A 22,355-nucleotide genomic window follows, 5' to 3' on the forward strand; every position below is an offset into this window, starting at 1 on the left:
GAAGAAAAGAAGATCACATTGTTATCAGTAATCAGACATGATCCAGGAACAGTTCTGTAGAATTCCCAACCAATCAGCATCACATGCTAAAAAACTATCAGTGTCTTTGAGACACCTTGAATAAAAGAGAAAGGTGAAAACATCATTTGGTTAGCTGAGTAACTGAATGCCGTTTCCTGCATCTAAAAGATCTGAACTTTCAGTGTTGACAATTTGAAGAATCATCAGACTTAATATGGTTGAGCTCGCAGTCCATCTGGATCCTCATGGTCTGAGCTCCTTGCTGTTATTCATTTGGCCTGCATCTCTCTGTGAACATGATGGTGGTATCAACAATGACATTTAAATTTATTATATAACCTGTTATAACTCTTGAATGAACTCATCAGGATAAGTACGCCTCTCCTCTTGTGTGTTCAGTTAACACTGAATACCTGGGCAAACAGTCTGTAAGCTGGATCTCCCCATCCACAAAACAACTTTATTGTTGTGTAGAAAAAGCATTAATGGCAATATACACATGGCAGTCTCAAACTATTCTGCATTAATTGTTTTGTGTTGTCATGTGTGTTCTTATTAAAACTTATTTCAGTACTGAAATGGTGAGTAATATTTGCAGTAGCTACTTGGATGGAATTGAACTTTGCAGAGCAATTTTAATGTTCAAATGAATCGAGAAATAAATGCAAGAGTGCATAGATCAATTTGAACAAAAGGGATAAAGCAGCTAGTTCATTATTATTTGAAAATAATTTCCTTAGTTCAACTTGCAGCACTGTGTATGTGTGTGTGTGTGTGTGTGTGTGTGTGTGTGTGTGACTGTTGGGGGAAAAACTTGTGGCTGAAGAACTGCATATAGTTTTATGACAAAAGTCGAAGGTTTGTTCTGTTTAAATCAACATAAATTGACCCCACAATTGCCTCTCAGAATGTATCATTTCATTACCTATTGCAGTCCAGTTCCAATAACATCTATGCAGGTTTTGCCATTTATTTCACCCCTTTTTGACGGTGCTGAAATGTGAAATTGTTTCTTCCCCAAATTAAATCTTAGATTGAATATTTAAGATAATGACATCACTGATTAGTTACCTCTTAATGCCTTTTTAATCCTCCTGATGTATTCCTTGCTAGGGTGCTAAAAGAATAGATTGCTTCGTTTAGTCAGTGCAGGCTTAAAAGTGTCATGGGGATACTCATCTACATTAATGAGCCTGGGAATGTGAGCATTTAAATGTGAGCAACAAAGACTGCAACTTTATAGAATATCAGATAATGAACAAATGATGTACATCACCCTGTTGATTTTTACCACCCAGACTTGCTGAGCGGCATTTAAAATTTGATATTGACAAATGGCCATTTTGTTGAGAGGCGTGCAGTGATTATAGCCTGCAAAAACTTCTCGCACCTCCATGGCATACTAGCTTTCCTCTGATTCTGCTCCACCTGTAACAGCTGCTGCCCTGTGCTTTTTCTGTGGCTGAACTCCTCTTAATGGACTGGCTTCATATTTCTGCATTGCCAGAGGGCTTTCAGTGCTGCTATTAAAATTGAGAAGGAGGAATAGAGTAGTTTACTGCAGTAGCTACACAGATGGAAAACTGAGAAGGCCTAGCAAAGAAATACATGTTTATGTATATGTGTGACAGTGACAGTACTTGAGATTGAATTTATATGACCCAGCTGGTGCTCCCTCTCCCCCTCTCTCACACACCTCAGTATCTTTCCATCAGATAGTCAACCCAATAGCCACTTCATTACATTATTTTATGTTTCCACGGAAAGCTACCATCTGCATTTGATCCTTCATGTTGAAGCCTTGAAAATGTCCATGGCATGCAAATTGTAACAGGGGTGTATTTTAGATTTTTTATCTCACCCTGTAGACTGGCTAGGATTTAATAAGGACTGTGCCTGTGATTGTTTCACAACATAGTTTTACATATTGTCTTACAAGTGTTCAAAGACATTTAGAAATACGACATATCCAGCAGCACAGACACAGCTGTAAGATATGAGCTGTGAGACATTATTTCCCTAAGATGTCTAATGCTTGATACAATAGACATATGATTATATTTTGAGGAATAGAGAGCAGACTTCAGATGTGTGGGACCTATATTATTATTATTATTATTATTATTATTATTATTATTATTATTAAACTAGGAGGTCCACCAAAATAAAGAGTTCAGGGAAGACATGCGTTAACATTAAGGAACTAGATGCTTCTGAAGACCTTCTCAACCCAGGAATATGTTTATTTTCTGTAATCGAATGGAAAGTCCTTTGATTCTTAGTTTCAGCATCCTAGCTTAGAGGACAAGAAACTTCTGTTGTATTAAAAAAGTGTTGAAAACAGTTGCTGAATAATGACAGTTCACCCAGTGATCTCTAGCCCAGCTAGTCTTCTGCCTGTTCCTGGTGTACTTTTCTATTCCAGGAGACATTTTAATGAAGTTCTCTGTTTTTGTAATTGATTTTAATAAATATAAGCCTTTGTTGGGTTTGAGAATTAATTTTAATTTATTTTATCCATTGCATGCTTTTTGAAATTTGTATGTATGCTTCTTAGACATTCCAGTGATTAAGCAGTCTATAAATAGCTCAGATAAATAAATAATGCATATTTACAGCAATGATGAGAGCACTTAAAGTATCTCTATGTGGTTGTCATTGCCATGTCATTTTATTCTATTTGTTTTATTCATAGTGTTTGTGTGTCATCCAATAACAAAGCAGAAATTAAAGCTGTAAGATAAACCATAAGCATGGCAATAGAATAAGACCAGCAACAAAGAAAGTCAATATAAAGGCTGTAAGTGGCACTAAAAGAATTAAAGATAAAAAAGCCAGGGAAAATAAAAACAACTCTCACCTAGTGCTGAAAAATAATCACTAGGTGGACCACAGCAAATAGCAAACCAAATAAAGTTTTTACAGAAAGAACCTGAGCTGCAGTGAAATGGAAATGGTGCTGCATGTGGCTGATATGGGGTAGAGTTTTATGATATGGGGTAGAGTTTTATGGGCATTCTGGTGGGAATGCCCTCCCACCAAATGTCAAAGAGAACAACAACTACCAGACTTTTAGAAGACATCTGAAGGCAGCCCTGTTTAGGGATGCTTTTAATGTTTGATGTATCATAGTATTTTAATATTCTTTTGGAAGCCGCCCAGAGTGGCTGGGGAGGCCCAGCCAGATGGGTGGGGTATAAATAATAAATTATTATTATTATTATTATTATTATTATTATTATTATTATTAGAGTATAAACAATGTTTTTTTATATTCCTCATCTCCAGTAACAAAGACGTGTATCAATGAACATCCACAGACTGTGAATTTGTTCCTTTGGGGAGGACTGTAACCCTGCCCAGCAAACACCGGTAAACTGGACAGATGAGCCAACCAAAATAAGGACCACTGTCTTATCTGGATAGAGGTTCAGTTTATTGATCTACATCCAGTACAGTACTGCATCCAGGCGCTATTCTAGCACCATCACAACCTCACATGAGAAAAAGTGTCATGTGTAATCTGCATATTGATGACACTTCAGCCCAAACCAGTAAGTGAGCCCACTCAGTGGTTTAATGAAGGTGTTTAAAAACCTGGGGGAACAAACATCCTTCAGGACAATGGCATAGATGCAAGGGAGTGAAGCAGCAGTTATGCAGAACTACCTGATGAAATTGCCTGTAGCACAGAAGTTTCTGATGTCACCCCCCCTTTCACTGAGAAGGAATAGTCCCACAAATGTAGGGGGACATTCAGTCCAAAATTAGTTAAAACAATCTGAAACTGCACAGAAGTTAACATTTCAGAAAGCTGGATCATAGAGTGGAATGCATACTTAACACAGTTTAACCTTGGGCTTGGAATCCATACCTTTAATATGATTTGAGAACTTCTACTGCCTCTGCTCCCCCAATAACAGAGGCCCTACACAAATTATAAAGTTGTTGGGAGTGTCTTCCTTGAAAGAAATAGAAAGAGCCTATTAACTGTGTTTCAAACTAAAATCCTTTTCATCTACCCTTTCCAACACAGCATAGTTATGCTTCACCAAGCTCTTCCACCAAAATGATCGCACAGTCTTGAGAAATGGAATGAAGTGAAGTGAGTGGTCTTCATGTCCATCCTAAATTTTGCCTCAAGGGACAACGGCTTTATTTCCAGTGAAACATTTTAGCAATTACAGCCACTCTTTTCTGTTTTCATCTCTGTGAACCAGACCCTAAGGGATGCAGAACATACCAGCTCAATGTAGAACAGTCCCTAGGCTGCTTCAAATTACTCAGGAGGCTACGGGGAAACTATAAGTAATTGGAAAAAAAATACAAAGGCTGTTAAAAGCCATATTTCCTTTCAGTCTACTAAGCTCTGAGAGATGAGAGGCTGGACTTCAGCTTCCAGAAAGACACATTTGTTTGTCTGTTTTGTAAACATATGGCCACTTGATAGAAAATCCCATTTTTAATTATCCTCCTTCTAGACAACATTTTTGATGTAAATTTTATCATGCAATTTTAGCTGTGAATATCCTGAAGCTCAAGCCAGTGTTTAGAAGCAATTCTGCGTGGAATACACTCCCTTTATAATATGGGTGAATGGTTGGATACTGTCACGCAAATGGTAAACACTTTCCATTGATGACAATGTGTTCGATTACCACTAATACTACCCCCACCTTACACTGTAATATAATGTGTCTGGGATGCATTCCTGTGCTAATATAGGATGGGTTTTGCTCAACAACAGCATTCTTTGGGAACATCTGCATGCTATTTATACCCAATCCAAAAATCAAGAGTCTACCGCAAACCCATTTTCCTTCTCATGTTTATCTTTCTTTCATTTTTTACAAAATATTTTCTGTCATTATTAAATGATTCACATTCCTCCCTCTCCAGCTTCTAACAGTGTTGCCATCTTCTTATTCCTTTTAGCATCTATACTAATAGTGAAATCATTGTTCAAGGATGGATCCTTATGCAGCCGGAATGACTGCATCTTCATACAAGAGGCAGGAAGCAACAGGCTTGGGAAAAGAACTGAACTAGTTCAGTGACCTTGGGATGCTGAATGACTGTATATTTGCGGGGGGGGGGGGAGTCAGATAATCAGGGATGGAAGGAGGGAAAGGAATAGAATATCCTGGAAAATGATGTGGTTAGTGGTTGAAGCATTTTTCAGGGATTAAGACAGGAGTGGCTAAACCAGCCTTTCTCAACCTTGGGTCCCCAAATGTTTTTGGCCTACAACTCCCATCATCCCTGACCACTGGTCCTGTAAGCTAGCGATCATGGGAGTTGTAAGCCAAAAACATCTGGGGACCCAAGGTTGAGAACCACTGGACCATATGGTTTTTGTGGTTTCTTGAGATCTCCCTCCCTAAATTTTTGTGGCTTGTTTAGAAATACAATTTTTAGTTTTAGTTAACAACAACAACAACTGGCTGCTAATATGGATTTTTGTGGCCCTCTAAGGATCATTCAAAATGTTTCTGTTTTAAACTTTTTGAAACAGTAGTGGAGAGTGCCTGGCACTTCCTGGGAGTTTTTACAAACCAAAGAAATACTGTGATCTTTAAAAGACATTGTTTATTTCTTTGCCAAGTCATGGTATGAAGCAAAATATATTTTAGTACACAAAGAAGGGAAAGAGGTTGCGCCCCGAGGCCCCCAAGCCCTTTCCCAGTAAATAACTTCAAACGGACACATAATTTTAGTTTAAGTTTTTGAGCAAAATTTAGGCCACAACTTTACTGATTACAAAAACAAATCGAGTGGTATTGGCCTAGGCATTGGTCAGAGACTATAACTGCCTCCTGCCTCTCTGGCTGGCAGTCTGAAAGGGTAAAACACCAAACGAGGGAGCAACATCGGTGAAGATCAATTGAAGCTCACCCTGGGGTTCCTGTGGTCCTGGCATGGCCCTAGCCCCTCAAGTGGACTTCAGACGAGATCCAGGACCCCCAGATTCCTTTACCGGAATACCCTATTTCTGGAGAGCCAGGTGATAGCCACACCTCCCCTCCCCCACATTTCTATAAACCAATGCCTAACCGCCAAACCTTACAAAGTTGTGATGATTGCTAAGGGGGCAGGCCAAAACCAAGTGTCTAAAGCCAATCTGCCAAATGGAAAAATTCCTACCCAGCCCCTGCTCTAAAGCAGGTGACCCAATCCAAAGCAAGGCCAAAGCAGCAGCACCAAATTAGGGGGGGGCGGGTGTTCGGCAGCGCGAAGCAAGTGCCCCACCCCCATCGCGCTGCCACATTTATAGGTCCCTGGGATCACGCCACTCTCCCCAGTTGGCCCAAACAGCCAAGCGCGATCCCGGGGCCCAACAGACAAGGCTTGGGCCACGCCTAGCAACAACACACCCCGTAGGGGTGGCTTAAGGGTCCCAAGCACAACCAGGACCCTCGATTTAGGAGGATCCCATCTGCTAAAGTCAAAACATAGAGTCCTAGCACATTTTCCTAGGCGCAAACCCCATTGAGCACAGAGACCTATGTGCCTGTTAAGTAAATGTGCATAGAATTGCTTTGTGATCGTAAAATATTGGCAGGAATATTAGATGATTGACTGAATCCAGTATTTCACAGTTATATCCATATAGATCCAGGCTCTTAGAATGCCCTGGAACCTTGGAATTCCATTGCCAATGCTGAGCTAAATGGATCTGTGCTCTTACTCAGTATAAGGCAGCTCTCAGTATACAGTATAAGACAGTATAGTGTCCTGTCCCTATGAACTGTCTTTCTATGTCCTTAGCAACATTCTCATATCACTGTATAAAGCAATTTAACACAGAGATGCAATGACATATATTATTCAAATGTCTTCTAATTTTTGGAATAGTTTGCAACAAAAGCAATCAAAATAGCAATAGCAGCCGTCCAAAAGTTGTTGTTTTTTTAAAACAGCTTTTCTGGAGAAACAGTTTGCTTCCCAAGAACTCACATTGCTGCTCCCTGGCAAGACAAAGCCCTTAGTTACCCTGACAGTTTGCAACATATTGGTGCCAACTTGAGGGACCAGTAACACAGATCTGACATGCGCTGCCTATGTTGAAAACCTCTGGGAACTGATGCAGAATCAGTGTATGAGCTTGTTTGCCCCATCAGGCATTCTGAGGATGTTATCTCAGAGATCTTTGCCCGAGATGTCAATTCCTGTCTAAATAGAAAAGAAATTCCAGGGTATTTCCACCAAACAACCTTGCTGACTAACTTGGGTCATACAGAGGTCACTGTTAACATCTCTTGGGATAAGGTTCTCTGTATAGTGAATATCACAAATGATCATGGGAAAGGCGAGTTAACCAAAAGCCTTTGAAAGTGAATTAAAGCCCCGTGATTTACCCCATGAACACAGAAACAGGCCAGATGGTTTGGTACATTATGTATTACATTATCTGAATGGGACATCTGGAACATGGAGACTACTTTAAGTGTTTTGGCCATGGCGTTCACTGACTTTAAGCCAAGGATGACTGGAGATCTGTAAGTGTCTGCTAGGTACCATTTTGTTCAAAGGGTTTTATTTTGTAAATATTAGAATTGTATTATTGGCCACAACAAGTCAACAGCATAGGACAGGGTAGCAATTTTAATGTTGCTAAAAAAAACATTCAGGGCAGGAGAAAAGTAAAAATTGGGAATCCTCTTCCTAAAGAGCAGTAGTTCCAGACTTTGAATTTTGGGGTTAGTTGAACAGGATCTGCTCATCTAGCCCCAAATCTGTGTAGTAGAATGGAAAGGGGGATGTAATAGTTCTCACTGTTCTTCACAGCGTATGGGATAGGGTCTGAAGAATCACACCTTTTCTGGAATGCCCTCACCCTGGAAGCATGCCTGGGATCAATGCATGTAGCATTTGGGTGTTAAGTGATGACATTTTTGCATGCCCAGACCTTAGGATTTGATAGAGGGATGTGTGGCCTGCCCTGCAGTTTTAAATAGTTTGCCTGGGAATTATTCTGTCGCTGTTTTTTAGTTGCTCTTATTGCTCATTCAACTGATCTCGAAGCTTTTGGTGTTTATAATCACTCTCAGGGCCATTTTTGTGTTTTTCCATTCTTTTTCTTTTAATTTACATGCTGAGTTATTTCTGCACACTTGTAGAGCACTCTTGATTATTTAGAAACCAATCAGAGTAGACACATCGAAAACCATTGATTTAAGTACCATGCATTTTATGATTATGAGGTTGGGAGTGAGTACATGGAAGCACTGATCGCCTACCCTTGGATAGATCTGGGCCCCTCTCAGGTGAGAAATGGAAGAGGAGCATTACATAGTTTGGGGGTGGAGGGTGCATGAGTGCTTCAGAGATTTGGAGAATATATTGCAGTGTCCCTTTGTATGTGGGTTGTAATATTGTTGAATTTAAGTGGTTTATATATGAGAGGTTGATAGAGGCAGTATTTGACGTAATGAACGGTTGCCATGGTTACATGAAATGGAAGGTGAATGAGATTGGCTGATTGATTGATTGATTGATTGATTGTATGTTGTCTTTGTGTTATACAATCAGGTCTCACTTACTGAACACAATAAATTCCCTGGAAATTGTTCGTTAGGTGAGCATTTGCAAAACAAGTCCATAATTTCCATTATTTCCTATGGAAGTAATTCTAAAGTGGAATTTGTCCACTCTCTTCCCCCACTCTCTTCATGGTTTCTTCCTGAAATGACTACAGCCAATAAGCAAAGGAGAGACAAAGGAAAAATGGATTTGTCTGATCTTTTCTGCTCCTTGATTTGTCTGATCTCACCCCCCCCCCATTTTCTCCGTGGTTTCTGCCCGAAAATGGCTGCCACCAACCAGCAAAGCATAAAGAAACAAGGAAGTAAGAAAGCTGGCTGTTCAGATGAGTGAATCTGTGGAGCATATAGCAAGGTCTGTGGGTATCAGGGCCTTATGGTGCTCTCTGATTTTATCTATTTTTATATTGTGCTTATGTATATGTTATTGTTTACTTATTTTATTATGGAAGTCACTGATATGGCTTTATTGTCCTTTTTGTGTATATATGTGTGTGTGCTTACATGTTTATCTATTGTAAACCACTTCAATATCCTTCAGATAGTAAGAGGTTTATAAATGGAGGAAAGAATAAGAAGTAAGAATAAACCAAAATAAAATAATTCCTTCCAGTAGCACCTTAGAGACCAACTAAGTTTGTCATTGGTGTGAGCTTTTGTGTGCATGCACACTTCTTCAGATACGTAGAATAAACCATCTGCCAATTTTATTTGGATTCAAACCAAAATGTTGCAGTGTACATGCACCTCTCTCCAGAGTACTCTTGTTCAGTGCTCAAAGCAGCCAGGAAGAGAAGTCTTGTAGTGGTTCTTGGGCTTTGAAAGGAATGAGAACCTCTTCCCCTACTTCCCATTGCATTAGATACTGTTAAAAGAATTTCAGAATTTGGGCTGTCTGCCAGCTCTGAATCTCAATGTTTTGTTTCTGTGGGCAAGGATGAAAAATGGTATGGGGGACTTTAAAAAAACAAACAACCCACATCATGCTCATTCCTCATTCCGCATACCATGGATTCTATGGGTTCATAGCATATCATGAATACAGGATACTGTGGGTTTGATCCAGACTTTGCTTCCACGGGCAGAGTGGGGAAGGCTCCTCTTTCTGATTCCTCCTTCCACCCTGCAACACCCAGCAATATCTCTCACATTCTTCTAGAGGGTTGGGAGGGTTCTCTAGAAAAGTGTGGGGTTACAGGAGGAGAGGGGGAATCCATTAACTGGATGAAAGGTCATCTGTGCATGAAATGAACCTCTCTGTGGAAGGAGAAGTCTGGATCCAGTCTTAAGTGCACTTAGTTGCTCAAGCAGGTCAACTCCTTCCCTCTTCTCCATTGTCCATTTTTAATACTGACAACTTCTAATATTCCATGGTTCAACTTTCTTCAGCCATAGACTGTCTTTCCAGAGCTGGCAGCATCTCTGTGGTAGAAATTTGTGCTTCATTTTCTTCTTCTAATAGTCCATTTATACCATTCTACCAAGAGCTAAGTTGTGACTAAGGAAATTGCTGAGGAAATGTATTTCTGACTCTTTTCAAAATATTTCGGTTATGCATTGTTCCCTCGCTGTGTTCTTTCATTTCCCTCATGTTGGCACTAAAATACTCATAACAATGTTCACAAAAACTCTTCAGAGTGTTCTTTGCAGCACTGGGAACATCACAAATGTAACAAGCCAACCTATGGTAATTAAAGCTTCCCCCCACCCCGCTGTGGGCTCAAGGTTTTCTGTGCATAGAATCTGGTTCTTTTTAAAAAAGCAACCTTTATTGGAGAGGTGGGGGAGAGACCAAGCAGTTATTCACTGATAATGATGATGATGATGATGATGATGATGATGATAATAATAATAATTTATTTGTACCCCACCCATCTGGCTAGGTTTACCCAGCCACGGGCAGCTTCCAACAAAGGTTAAAAATACGTTAAAATGTCACTATTGCAAGTGCATGGAAAGCAAATGCAGTAATTTAAGTTATATGGTGGCTATATATCAGCTAACGCATCTGTAAACAGGAATCTCCTTAGTTAGCATGGACCTTTTAAAATACAGTGTCTAGGGTCCCCCCCATCTTCAGTTAACACCAGCCCTGTTATGTTGTTAGACAGTAGTTTTATGTGTGTGTGATTGTAACACTTGTGATATTTCTAACCGGAAAGAGAGGATGCAATAAACTTGATGGGAGCAATGATAGTATGGTGCAAGGAAAGGAGTGTGCCGTGAATCTACTGGGGTTGAGAATATTCAGTGGGACACATGGAGAAACCCCCTTCAGAGCTTCATCCTTAACATACAGGGTCTGAAACAAGTCAGTGGGCTGATGTACATGGCTTGCTTGTGAGCACTAATCAGAGCATAAACAGAGAGGGTAGCACTGTTTCCAGAGATCTTGGATATGCTGAAAGGGATATGCTGAAACAGCACATTTGCTTTCCTATGTATGTCCTTGAATGTGCCCTGTCCTGACCACAGTTGGGCACCCTGTGAGGTATGTTTGAGTGTTTCAGGTTGGTATTTGAGAAGGGGTAAGGCTGGAATTGCAGTACCTTGGACAGCTCCAAGCATAGAACTTGATGGAGAATCTCAAAAGGGTAGTCCTTTGACCGAGAGCCTTGTCTTCTGTTATCTCTTAGTCTGTATTCATGAGTGTGGATGCCATAGTGTAAAGGAGGTTCATTCCTCAGAGGAATCTGGCTCAGAGGGTATTATATCGGAGTGTCTGACTTGTGGGATTTGGCTCAAAGGGACTGCTGGTCTTTCTGATCCAACTGGTGGCAGTGCTTGCTATGACTTACTTGCAAAACATTTTGAGGACAAAATTGCTATCCTCCACCAGAACTTCATTAGTACAGCAGATGAATTTCAAAAGGCACCCACAGCACTGTCTATGTCTGCGGTATTGGATGAGTTTCAGTTAGTAAGGCTTTAGGACATAGACAAGGACATTGGTTCTGTTTGGTTGCTCTCTTTACTCTCATGGATGATAAAAACTATCAAGGAAGGGACAGCTCTCTGGGCTAGAAGGTGATTAATGCTTCCTGTCTAGAAACTCCTTAAGATCTGGATCTGGAACATCTAAATACTTATTAACCAGTTGCTAAAGTTTTCTTCTTGGGCAAGGTTCTTAAAGATAGAGTTGTGAGCTAGTTCCAGGCTCTCTTGGATGAAAACTGATTTTCTAGACTCACTTCATTCAGGGATTACAACTGGTTTTGCCACAGGAACTGGCTTGGTCCCCCTGTATCATGACCTTTGTCTGGAGAAAGGAACAGGGGAGTGTGTGACTGGCTTTCAATACTATGGTATTGTTCTGGAGTGGCTTCCCACATTGGGAGTGAGAAAGCAGTGGCTCCTTTCGTTCTTAGTTGACCATCTTCAGTGGGTAGTGCTTGAGGAGTGTTACCCGGCTTCATGGATCCTTCAATGTGGGGTGCCGTAGAGCAGTGTTTCCCAACCTTTTTTGGGCAAAGGCACACTTGTTTCATGAAAAAAATCTCGAGGCACACCACCATTAGAAAATGTTTAAAAAATTAACTCTGTGCCTATATTGACTATATATAAAGTAACTCTCTTTAATAGGAATCAAATAAACACAAATAAAGTATTTTATAATTACTTTATTATGAAATAGTAAGTAAACAGAAATATGAAAAATTATAAAATACTTTATTCAGTGAACCTGTGAGGGCCCGCCCTTTGCGGCAGCCGATTGGCTGCCGCCGTGGGCAGTGAATATTAATGATGTATCATTTTTGTGCTTCATGCTGTGGCCACAGACATGTGATCTGATGGTGAATTTGGGGTGACCCAATGCAAAAATCCTGAGAATCCCTGTGGATCCATGTTTTGTAACCACGTTTTTGCACCATTGCAGCCCCAGGCAACAGTGGGTGTGTGATTTTGGGGGGGCAGGCTGTAGCCATGGACATGCTATGTGATCTGATGGTGAATTTGGGGTGACCCAATGCAAAGATCCTGAGGATCCATGTGGATCCATGTTTTGTAACCACATTTTTGCACCACTGCAGCCCCAGGCAACAGTGGGTGCGTGATTTTTGGAGGGCAGGCTGTAGCCATGGACATGCTATGTGATCTGTTGGTGAATTTGGGGTGACCCAATGCAAAGATCCTGAGGATCCATGTGGATCCATGCTTTTAAACCACATTTTAAGTGGGGAGGGAAGGAAAAACACAGAACGGACAAGGAGCACGAGAGGGGTGTGCAGAGAAGCAGCTGGCTAAGAATGCAGGAGAGGGGTATAACGGGGAGGGAGGAAAGGAAGGCAAAAGTTTTCCCTCACCTACTCACCCAAGCCAGCCAGCTCGCACGCGCGCTCTCTCTCTCTCTCTCTCTCTCTCTCTCTCTCTCCCTCCTGCCTGCTTGCCTGGAGGGGAGGGGCTTTCCCTGCTCTTTGTTCCGTTTGAGCAAGCACAGCAAGGAAACAGAGGCGGGTGGGCAGTAAGACCCTGAGGCAAGTGCGGCTTGTGCTTGCTCAGCAGCTTCTTCACGGTGCTCCGCGGAACGGTGTTCTTCATCCCGGCGGCGGCGGCTCCCTCTCTTTCCTCTCAAGCAGAGCGGCCTTCCTGCTCCAGCCGCGCCTGCGCCTGAGGAGTTTCGAATCTGCCGCCGCGCGCAGGGTGACGTCACGGCCGCCGCTGGGCCAATCCGCCTGCTCGGCCCCGCCTCCCTTCTTCTCGCCTCCCTCACGAGAGGAAGCGCCTCCCTCGCGCACGGCGGATGCAGCCTGAGCAGAGTCCCCTCTCGCTTAGAGCAGTGTTTCCCAAGCGGCACACGAGGCAACGTGTCGCGGCACACTAGTGTGCCGCGGAACACCGGTTGGGAAACACTGCCGTAGAGTTCAATTTTATCTTGCATGGTGTTTAACATGTATTTGAGGCCTTCTCTGTGGTAGCTCCTCATCTTTGGAATACTTTCTCCAAGGAGGCATGCCTGGCACCATCACTATCTGCTTTTAGGTGCCAAGCAAAAACATACATGTTCTCCAAGGCTTTGGGATCTTAATAGCCTACTTATATTTTAGAATTTAATCTGCTTTTTTCTATAAATTAGTGGTTTATTTTAGGTTGTTTTAGGCTTGTTATTCGACTTGTTTTCAAATACTTTTTGTAAGTTGCTTTGAGTTCTTTTCTCTGAAAAAAACCAAATAGAAATATGTATAATACAATACAGTATAACATACGACTGTACGCTATAGTAACCATCCTGTTTATGTGAATGTAGATAATAGATTAACAAGCACACGGGTATAGCCATAAAGAATGCAGGAGTGCAGTTTATTTCATATTTGTACCAATCTAGAATTATCGAATTGTGGAAGAAAGCTTCCTAGTTGAACATGATCTCTATTATGTTTATGTTTCACCAAATTTGATTTGTTTTGATTGTGTTAAAACTGAAACAAGCAAAAGAACTTCTTTAAGACCAGACAGATCAGTTAGGACTCAGTTATATACACAGATGCTTTGGAGAAAGTCCTGTCAAGTTCAGTGAGACTGGCTTACTAGGCATGCAGGTAGTATGTGAGAACATATTATTAATGATTATTATTATTCCATTATTTTAGTAAGCAATTAACAAAATACAACACATTTGCTATCAACAAGTATATTGAAAAGTTTTTCTATTCATACAAATCCATGGTATTACTTTTCTTTATGATTATTTGGATCCAAATATTCAAAAATCTAAAGGTGCAAGCCATGTAAGTCAATATCACAAAGATAAACCTACTAGTTCAGTTGGTAGCTAAAGAGGTACTTATTCTCAGGGTTGTGGGTTCATGTCTCACATTGGACAAAAAAATCCTGCATTGCGGGGGGTTGGACTAGATGACCCTTGGGGTCCCCCCAACTTTACAATTCTATGATTCCATGAACTTCTAAGTAGTGGATTACTCTGGGGTAAATCTACAAGATTGTCAACCTCCTAAGTTCAGCAGCTGTACTCAGAGAAAGCTACAGGAATGGGATGTTCTTGCTTTGAGCTGCCATGAAATACATTTGAAAATAAGATTGTTTATGGAATGAGATGGGACTGTCTGGCTCACGGGAGCCAGCTGAGAGCTTCCCATTGTTTGTTACATGCTGTGCATAATCAACATTTGGCTTAACTTTCCAAGAATGATAAAATTTCATATACTGCTGCATGACATGTGAATTATTATTATTATTTTTTACATATATTCATACCACCGACTTTCCTGTAAGTTAATCTCATCTCTCATCAATTTTTCACCAGCTTCACTCTGATGTTGATAAAGGAGATGGCTCCATCAAATACATCTTGTCAGGAGAAGGGGCAAGTTCCATTTTCATTATTGATGAGAACACGGGGGATATTCATGCTACAAAGAGGCTTGATCGGGAGGAACAAGCCTACTACACCCTCCGAGCACAAGCACTAGATAGACTGACAAGTAAACCCGTGGAACCAGAGTCAGAATTCGTCATTAAGATTCAGGACATCAATGACAATGAACCTAAATTTCTGGATGGCCCTTACACTGCTGGCGTGCCTGAAATGTCTCCTGTGGGTAAGTACTTGCAGTTGAAAATCAATTCTTGTTTTTCTTCCCTTTTCATTATTTGCTTTTTCAATATTTTCTTTCTTCCTATTGCTTATTGCTTTATCACACTACTGTGTTGTCTGTGACTTACTTCTCTTGAGTAAAAGCCAAGCTTGAACCCACCCCTGAAATCTGCTAATCCGTGACATGCAACACTTAAAGTTTCTAGATGAATATTTCAAGAATAAGGGAGGGAGCGTATCTGTGAAACTATTTTCTGAAACAGATAAAAGGTACCATACATTCAATTGGCAACTGAAATAATCAGGTGACTGAAGAAACTAAAATATGGTTTTGTAGAACTGGAACAGGTTTCAGTGACTGGGGCTATGTGAGGGATGGGACAGGATGGAGGTGTATGAAATCAAGCATGTTGTGTAGAAAATGTACATATAAATGTTTTTCTTCCATTTATATCGCTAGAATGAGGAGTCATCCAATCACTGAATGTTGAACTATTTGGAATAGACAAAAGGAAGTGCTGCACAACACAGAGCCTCTTAAACTATGGAATTCTCCTCCATAAGATGTAGTGATGGCCACCAAAGGAGATTAGGCAAATTCAAATTCAAAGAGGATGGGATAGGACTAAACTAGTAGTGATGTCTATATGCCACCTTCAGGATCAGTGGTAGCATTCCTTTATACAGTATACCAGTCAGTGGGAAACAATAACAGAAGGGGGCTGTTGCCTTTATATCTGGGCTACTCACAGGCAATTGGTTGGCCTTCGTGAGAAACTGGATACTGAGCAAGGGAGATATTAGTTCTGAACCATATGTACAAAAAGTTCTTAAGGGACTTTTTTGAAGATTCATTTGAAGTGCTTAAAAAACGTTAATTTGATGTTGCACCCTAAGTGGTCCTTCAATGTCCTCAGCAGGAGAAGTCCCTAGGTACCAATCCATGATTGTCCACATGTCTCTGCTTCACCTTAAAGAAGCAGATAAAACAGCCCTGTTGAAATGTAGTAATTCGGTATTGTCACTGATTGCTAAATATTGTAAGAGTTAGTCATTATTAATAACATTGTTGTCAGTCAAGATGAGCTTGGGTTTTTAGGTACTGCTTGTGTATTTGGCTATTGTTCCTTCTCAGGAATAGGAAGAAGATACCATCAGTTTCTGATAAGTATTCCATGTTCAGTCTCAACAGACTATTATCTGGGTGTTTCATTTTTCCCCTTGTACAGTAACTGGAGTCTATCTTGTCTTTTCTCCATTGAGTTTGATATACACACTCTCTCACACAGTTCTAAATGTGTTAGTTTTCTCACTGAACTGTGCTGGTTATAGAAACATAATTTCTTTTACCTTAATAACCTTAAGATACCATTCCCCCCCCCTCCGGATCAAGTCACTTTAGAAAGGCATTCATCTCTAGAGTTTGGGAAGGTATTCTACCTTCTACAAATTAAGCTAGTCTCTACACCAGAGGCAGTCAACCTTTTTATACCTACCACCCACTAATGCATTTTTCTTGATGGTAAAATTTCCTTACCACCCACCAGTGCTGCAGTAACATGTAGCGTAGAACCCCCTACTGCCCACCTGGAATCCTGAAATGCCCACTAGTGGGCAGTAGGGACCAGGGTGACCACCCCTGCTCTATACAGTAGCTATCAGTGTGTTCAACTGTAGCTTAAAATAACAATATGTGGGCTGTTCTGTGTCAATATTTTCTTTGCAGTCTATACTGTTCTAACTGCCTCCCTTTTTGCTTCAAGATAGTGGTGGCTTTTGGTAATATGGTTAAAAATTTCTGGAATGATGGGAATTCTTTTGCTGTAAATTAAGTTGCATTGTCAGTCATGAGTTCATGTGGCAGGCCCAAGTCAACAAAGGTATTGCTCAGCTGTGTAACAAGCCTATAGCATGCAATAGTAGGCAAATGTGTAGGCAAATATTGATACCCCTAGAATAGTAGCCCACAATAACCAGATAATATCACCTTCCCAGTGCACACAGGTCAGTTGTGAGCCCCAAATGCATAAAAGTTCATTGCTTTGTGTTGATCAAGTTCTTTAGCAGTCACAGGGTAGAGTTTTGTTATTTATGTCATATCAAATTCCAGTCTACCATACTGTATTCTTGGCCCCTTTACAACATTTGGTTAGACCCTGATATCCTTGTTTGAGAAGGTCTAGGAAACTTCTTCTTGTATATCATGGTGCAACAATATAGGTTTTTTGTTTTGTTTTTGCTTACTTGTTTGTTTGTTTTGCTCTTAGGCCTTTCAATTCACTCAGTTGCATACAGACAGAAGAGTACTTCCTAGCATACTCTTCAGATCGTTTCTCTTCAGATCGTATAAATCTTTCCCCTTTTTGAAGAGTACTTCCTAATAGTCTCTGAGGTATTGCTAAGGTATTCAGGTCCTCCTGATCTAATATAGTGTAGGATTTATCCATGAGTAGATGTCTACATCTGACAAGCCTGTTTTAGAATGCTGATAGAGAAGCACACATAGCATGTGCCTGATTTCTTCCTTTCACTTGCAAGTCCCTGTTTGCACTGTGGGCTTCATAATAATGCATCTGCTATGGATGCCTGTTTTTGTCTTCTAACGTACTTGTCTACTGAATTGATTCTCATCATTGTTAGTAGAAGATGCTGGCCTAGTAATGTACTTGAACCAAACATTTTTCTTAAATCAAGGTCACCAAGGGTTTATAGTCTGTGAAGAGTCTGAAAGAAAGTAGATCACATAGGCATCTATAAAAGCTTTATAGTGCCCAAACACTAGTGAAACATTCTCTCTTTTCAACCCCTTCAAATTTGTGCATAGCATTTTTCTGCTTCAGTAAGAGGTTAGGTAAGCAGTCTGGAACAGAATGCAGTGAGCTTGCATTCTGAACTAGGCAGATGCGGTAGCATCACACCTTATTCAAAACTCCTTGCAATAATAATAATAATAATAATAATAATAATAATAATAATAAGAAGAAGAAGAAGAAGAAGAAGAAGAAGAAGAACAACAACAACAACAACAACAACTTGTTGGCATCACAGAAAGTATAAGATTGGCTATCAGAAGTTGTGTGCCCTTTATATTTGTAAAGGTAGCCTCCTGAACTATCTCCCAAGCTGGTCATTGTGGATTTCAGTAAAAGGTTTAGTGGCTGTGCCTCTTTGAAGACGTCTTTTGAATATTTATTTATTTTAGTTAGAAGAATTTATAAAGCACTTAGTCAAAGTGTCCCTATGTGGTGAACCTAAAGCAATTACAAATAAAACCAGCAATGTTTAGAAACAGCTATATGTAACTTGTTAACATGTCCAGGTAAGCTTGATGCATTTTTTTTTTAAGCCATTGCATTAAGCAGGACAATGAAAATGTTCAACAGTGTCAGAAAGCATCTTGGTTCTGTAATGTTAGTCAGTGCTTACCACTCTTTGGACAATGTCCTTCTCTAGGCCTGTCCTTGTCCCATATTGTGTGATTACTTGACCCAAGAACTGCATTTCAACTTTGCATCAATTGGTTTGGTCCAGATTCAAGGAGACTGTTCTATAAGATGACCAGAATTTTGTCATGCTCTTCCATTGATGTATTAGGATGTGTATTAGGATCTTGTTCACTAATACCACAGCTCTTTTTGTGTTTCTAAGGAGGCTTGTCATCTTTCTCTGAAAAATCCTGGGAGCACTTGTGATTCCAAATGGCAGACATTGAAAACAATATCCCAAAGGATGTGATAAATTTAGTCAGTTCACCACTCAGTTTTGTCAAAGGTGTTTGCCAGAAACTGCTTGAGGCATCCAATTTGGAAACTACTTTGGCTCCTGTCACTTTGGGAAAAAGGTCATCTAGCATTGGGAGTACATATTTTTCTCTGACTATAGCTTCATTAAGTTTTTAAAGATCTAGACAGGTGTGCTTTTCCCCATTTTTCTTGATGACAGGGAGCATTGGTTCATACCGTGAGGTGAGCTCAGTCATTTGCTTAAGTTCCTTTCTTTTATCCTTCCTAGCTCCATTTCTACATTGTGATATAGGTGAATAGATGTTCTGTGGCTGCTTGTATGTAGTATTGTTTGGCCACAGATCTTAAAGCAGTGTCCACAATGTCTCATTTTCTTAGGCAGTTTTTGTCAAACAGTCCTATTTCTCCCACAACTTTTAGTAGCCCCATTCAGGCAGCTATTTCATGACTGAGGATTGTATGGCAGACAGAAACGGCTCATCCGTGTAGCTTGTTACTGTAGTAGAGCATCCAAAACCATGTATAATGTTCATTGGGCTGTGTAAAACAATTGCTGCCTTTTGCACATCTGTGAGTGCTCTGGAATTTTGCATAGGCCTTCTCTGAAATAAGTGTAAGATAGGCTCCTAGATGTATTTTGAAATTAATAGCATTTTGACTGGTAGTTAAGTTTATTTTCCAAGGAGGGTCAGTGTCCTTACGCAACATAAACTTTAAGAAAAAATGCCTGTAGACCACTGTGGTGAGTTGTTGCACCACCTGAATACAACAGGTTCTCTAGGCCTATAACGATAGTAAAATGTCCTGTCTTCAAACACTTTCCGCACTATGCTTCTCTAGCTTGACTTTTGTAATTGGTTTTTGTGAATTGCATAGAGAATTTTGATCAATGGGTTGTCTAGAAATGGCATTAAATCAATAAATATGGCTTTGTAAAGAGTTACATCCTCTTACAGTTGCATACTTTCAGAAAGCACTTGGTCTATAATTCCAAGCACCAATTTGTCTTTAGAATCTTCAAGCTCACTGTGTTCATCCTGTTAATTCATGATATTTATGGCCCTCCTCAGCAAAGGTAAAGGATTTAAAAACATTTTTAGCTCCCCACACCTGTACCATAAAGGAATAAGCACAATTCTTTTCTCTCTGGAGCTTTTTTGGTCAGGCAAAGGTAAACAAATTTGACTCTTTTCTTCAGGATTCTTTAAACTGGAACCTTCTGGTCCTGGGAACTGTGCCTAGAGCTGGGTGAATCTCTCATCTTTTCAGTCCTAAGTTCAGTTCTCCACATTTTTATATGAAAATCAGCATTTTAGTGTGAATTTATTCTAATGCACACATTTTTCTTTACAGTTTTGTTCATTATTCATTTTTGCAAAGCAATTTTCCCTAATATAATGCCTTTCTGTATCTCATGTTCACTAATATATGCATTTTTGTACACATTGCTTGTCTAGAGGATACCACTAAAAATACAGAGAAGTGTAAATTTGGGAAGGTGGCTGTTTTTGTGTTGTTTCAAAATGTACAAATTATGTAAGTTTCCCTTTCAGTGTGGGCTAAATAATAATAATAAAAATCCCCTCCATAACGGTGACACTGTTTGTTATATTTGGAATTTGTGAGATCTGACACCAAGTCATGGAAGAATCAGGACACCAGTCAGTCTCCACGAAGAACAGAACAGTAGCAGGAATCTCATGGCTGCACATAGATACAATTATGCCTGGTGCTATCAAATGATTAATGCAATCTAAAGCCCCTACTCTACTCATGTGGCTTTGCCGAGTGGTGGGGCTACTGCCACATCTGCAGTCTTGCAGCACATTGTGGCCATGGTGGAATATGGGGAGGCAGTAAGACTGCTGTACTAGCCTGGAGCTGGCTTCACAATCACAATCGGATCAGGCTTAATGCCATCATGTGGCAACAGTGAGACTGGCTCAAGATCCAACAAGCCCCAGATTAGCTCAGCCCTTTGCACTTCCTATATCAGGGACTTCTGCTGACTCCCCATGGCTGGCATCCCACTACTGTCACTCTCACTCACATGTTTGGCAGGCAGAGTGACATTTGCATTATACTCTTTGCAGTGGGAGGTCATCTTGGCTAGGAGAGCTGGGTAAAGGGACACCTCATCTCGATCCAAACCCCACCCAACTCAGCTCAAGTGTCTTTTGGATTGCTCTGCTAACTATATAAGGACACCGTCCACACAGAGAAAGACTAGTTTATTGTGGCATGAGCTTTCATAGCTAAGGTTCTACTTCATTTGATGCAGTTTTAGACCTAGGTAAAGGGATGCCTGACTGTTAGGTCCAGTCGCGAATGACTCTGGGGTTGTGGTGCTCATCTCGCTTTACCGGCCTAGGGAGCCAGTGTACAGCTTCCGGGTCATGTGGCCAGCATGACTAAGCTGCTTCTGGTAAACCAGAGGAGTCCATGGAAACGCCTTCCCACCAGAAAGGTCCTTATTTATCTACTTAAACTTGTTCACAGATGCCATTTGTTTATCTCAAGTCAACAGTCTCTTGGTGTTTTTGAGAATCCAGATTGTATCCAGACTTATTTCCCCAAATAGCTTGGCTGTATCTTTGGGTATATTTATTCCCTTCATTGGTGTCCATCATTAGTCGTACACAGAGTAGAACCATTGAAGTGAATGGACCTAACTTAGTCATGTCTATTAAATTCAATGAGTCTACTCTGAATGACCAACACTGGGTACAATCTCTTGTGTTCATGTAACTGTGTTAGCAAGTAAGTCTTCCAGATTGCAGACTGAGAATATAAAAATACCACATCAGAACAAACAGTCTCCAGTTGCTGTGCACTGCTCTTGAAATCATTTGTCCCTGTAGCAACGTAAAGGAGAGTGGTTTGAAACATGAGTCAGGGGCAGAGGGGAGGCAAGTAAATCACTTTTACTGCAATATGATTTTACTAAAATGTAAGCATAAATATTATTGCTGAGTTGATAGCTGGCTGTTTTCCACAGTCCTTTAACACAATGTCAGTGAAGGAAAAAGGAGAGTAACCTCTGAAGGAAAGATGGAGATCAGTGTTTCTAGAGGGGGGGAATCATGAGGGCAAGAAACAGAATTCTTAAAGCTGTTTCCAGCTGCAAAAACTTGGATAATCCATTACTTTTAAGACCAAATGATTCCCCAACTTTACGAAGGCTATATATTTGAACAGAGAAAACCCCAATGCTGAGATCTCTCTCTCTCTCTCTGTGTCTCTCCAGTGGCCTCTCCTAGGGTTAGGAAAATTTGATAGAAGCACCACACTTTAGGTTGCCTTTGTATTAAATATATATTGTTCTTAAATCTCTGAGATTTTTGTGTGGATTTGTATTCCCCGAGTTCAGCAGGGGGCAGCATAGGAAAGTATCTTGCTCCTTCATCTTACCCCCTGAAGAGGACGGCTCTCCAGCTTTCAAACCTTTGTTATTTTTCTTCCCTTTTCCTATGCTGATCTTTTTAAACTCAGTGC

General features: G+C 40.5%; 1 protein-coding gene across 4 annotated transcripts in view; it reads left to right on the forward strand.

The window, feature by feature from the left end:
- Nucleotides 1-22,355, forward strand: part of CDH7 (cadherin 7) — a 120,635-nt gene that overhangs the window by 35,535 nt on the left and 62,745 nt on the right. For all 4 annotated transcript variants that reach the window (XM_081875077.1, XM_081875078.1, XM_081875080.1 and 1 more), the window contains exon 3: nucleotides 14,827-15,121. In XM_081875077.1, the coding sequence (XP_081731203.1) occupies nucleotides 14,827-15,121 (295 nt within the window). The remainder of the gene's footprint in view (nucleotides 1-14,826; nucleotides 15,122-22,355) is intronic.

This window comes from Podarcis erhardii (assembly GCF_964252035.2).
Source record: "Podarcis erhardii genome assembly, chromosome: 8".
In the NCBI taxonomy this organism is placed as follows: domain Eukaryota; kingdom Metazoa; phylum Chordata; class Lepidosauria; order Squamata; family Lacertidae; genus Podarcis; species Podarcis erhardii.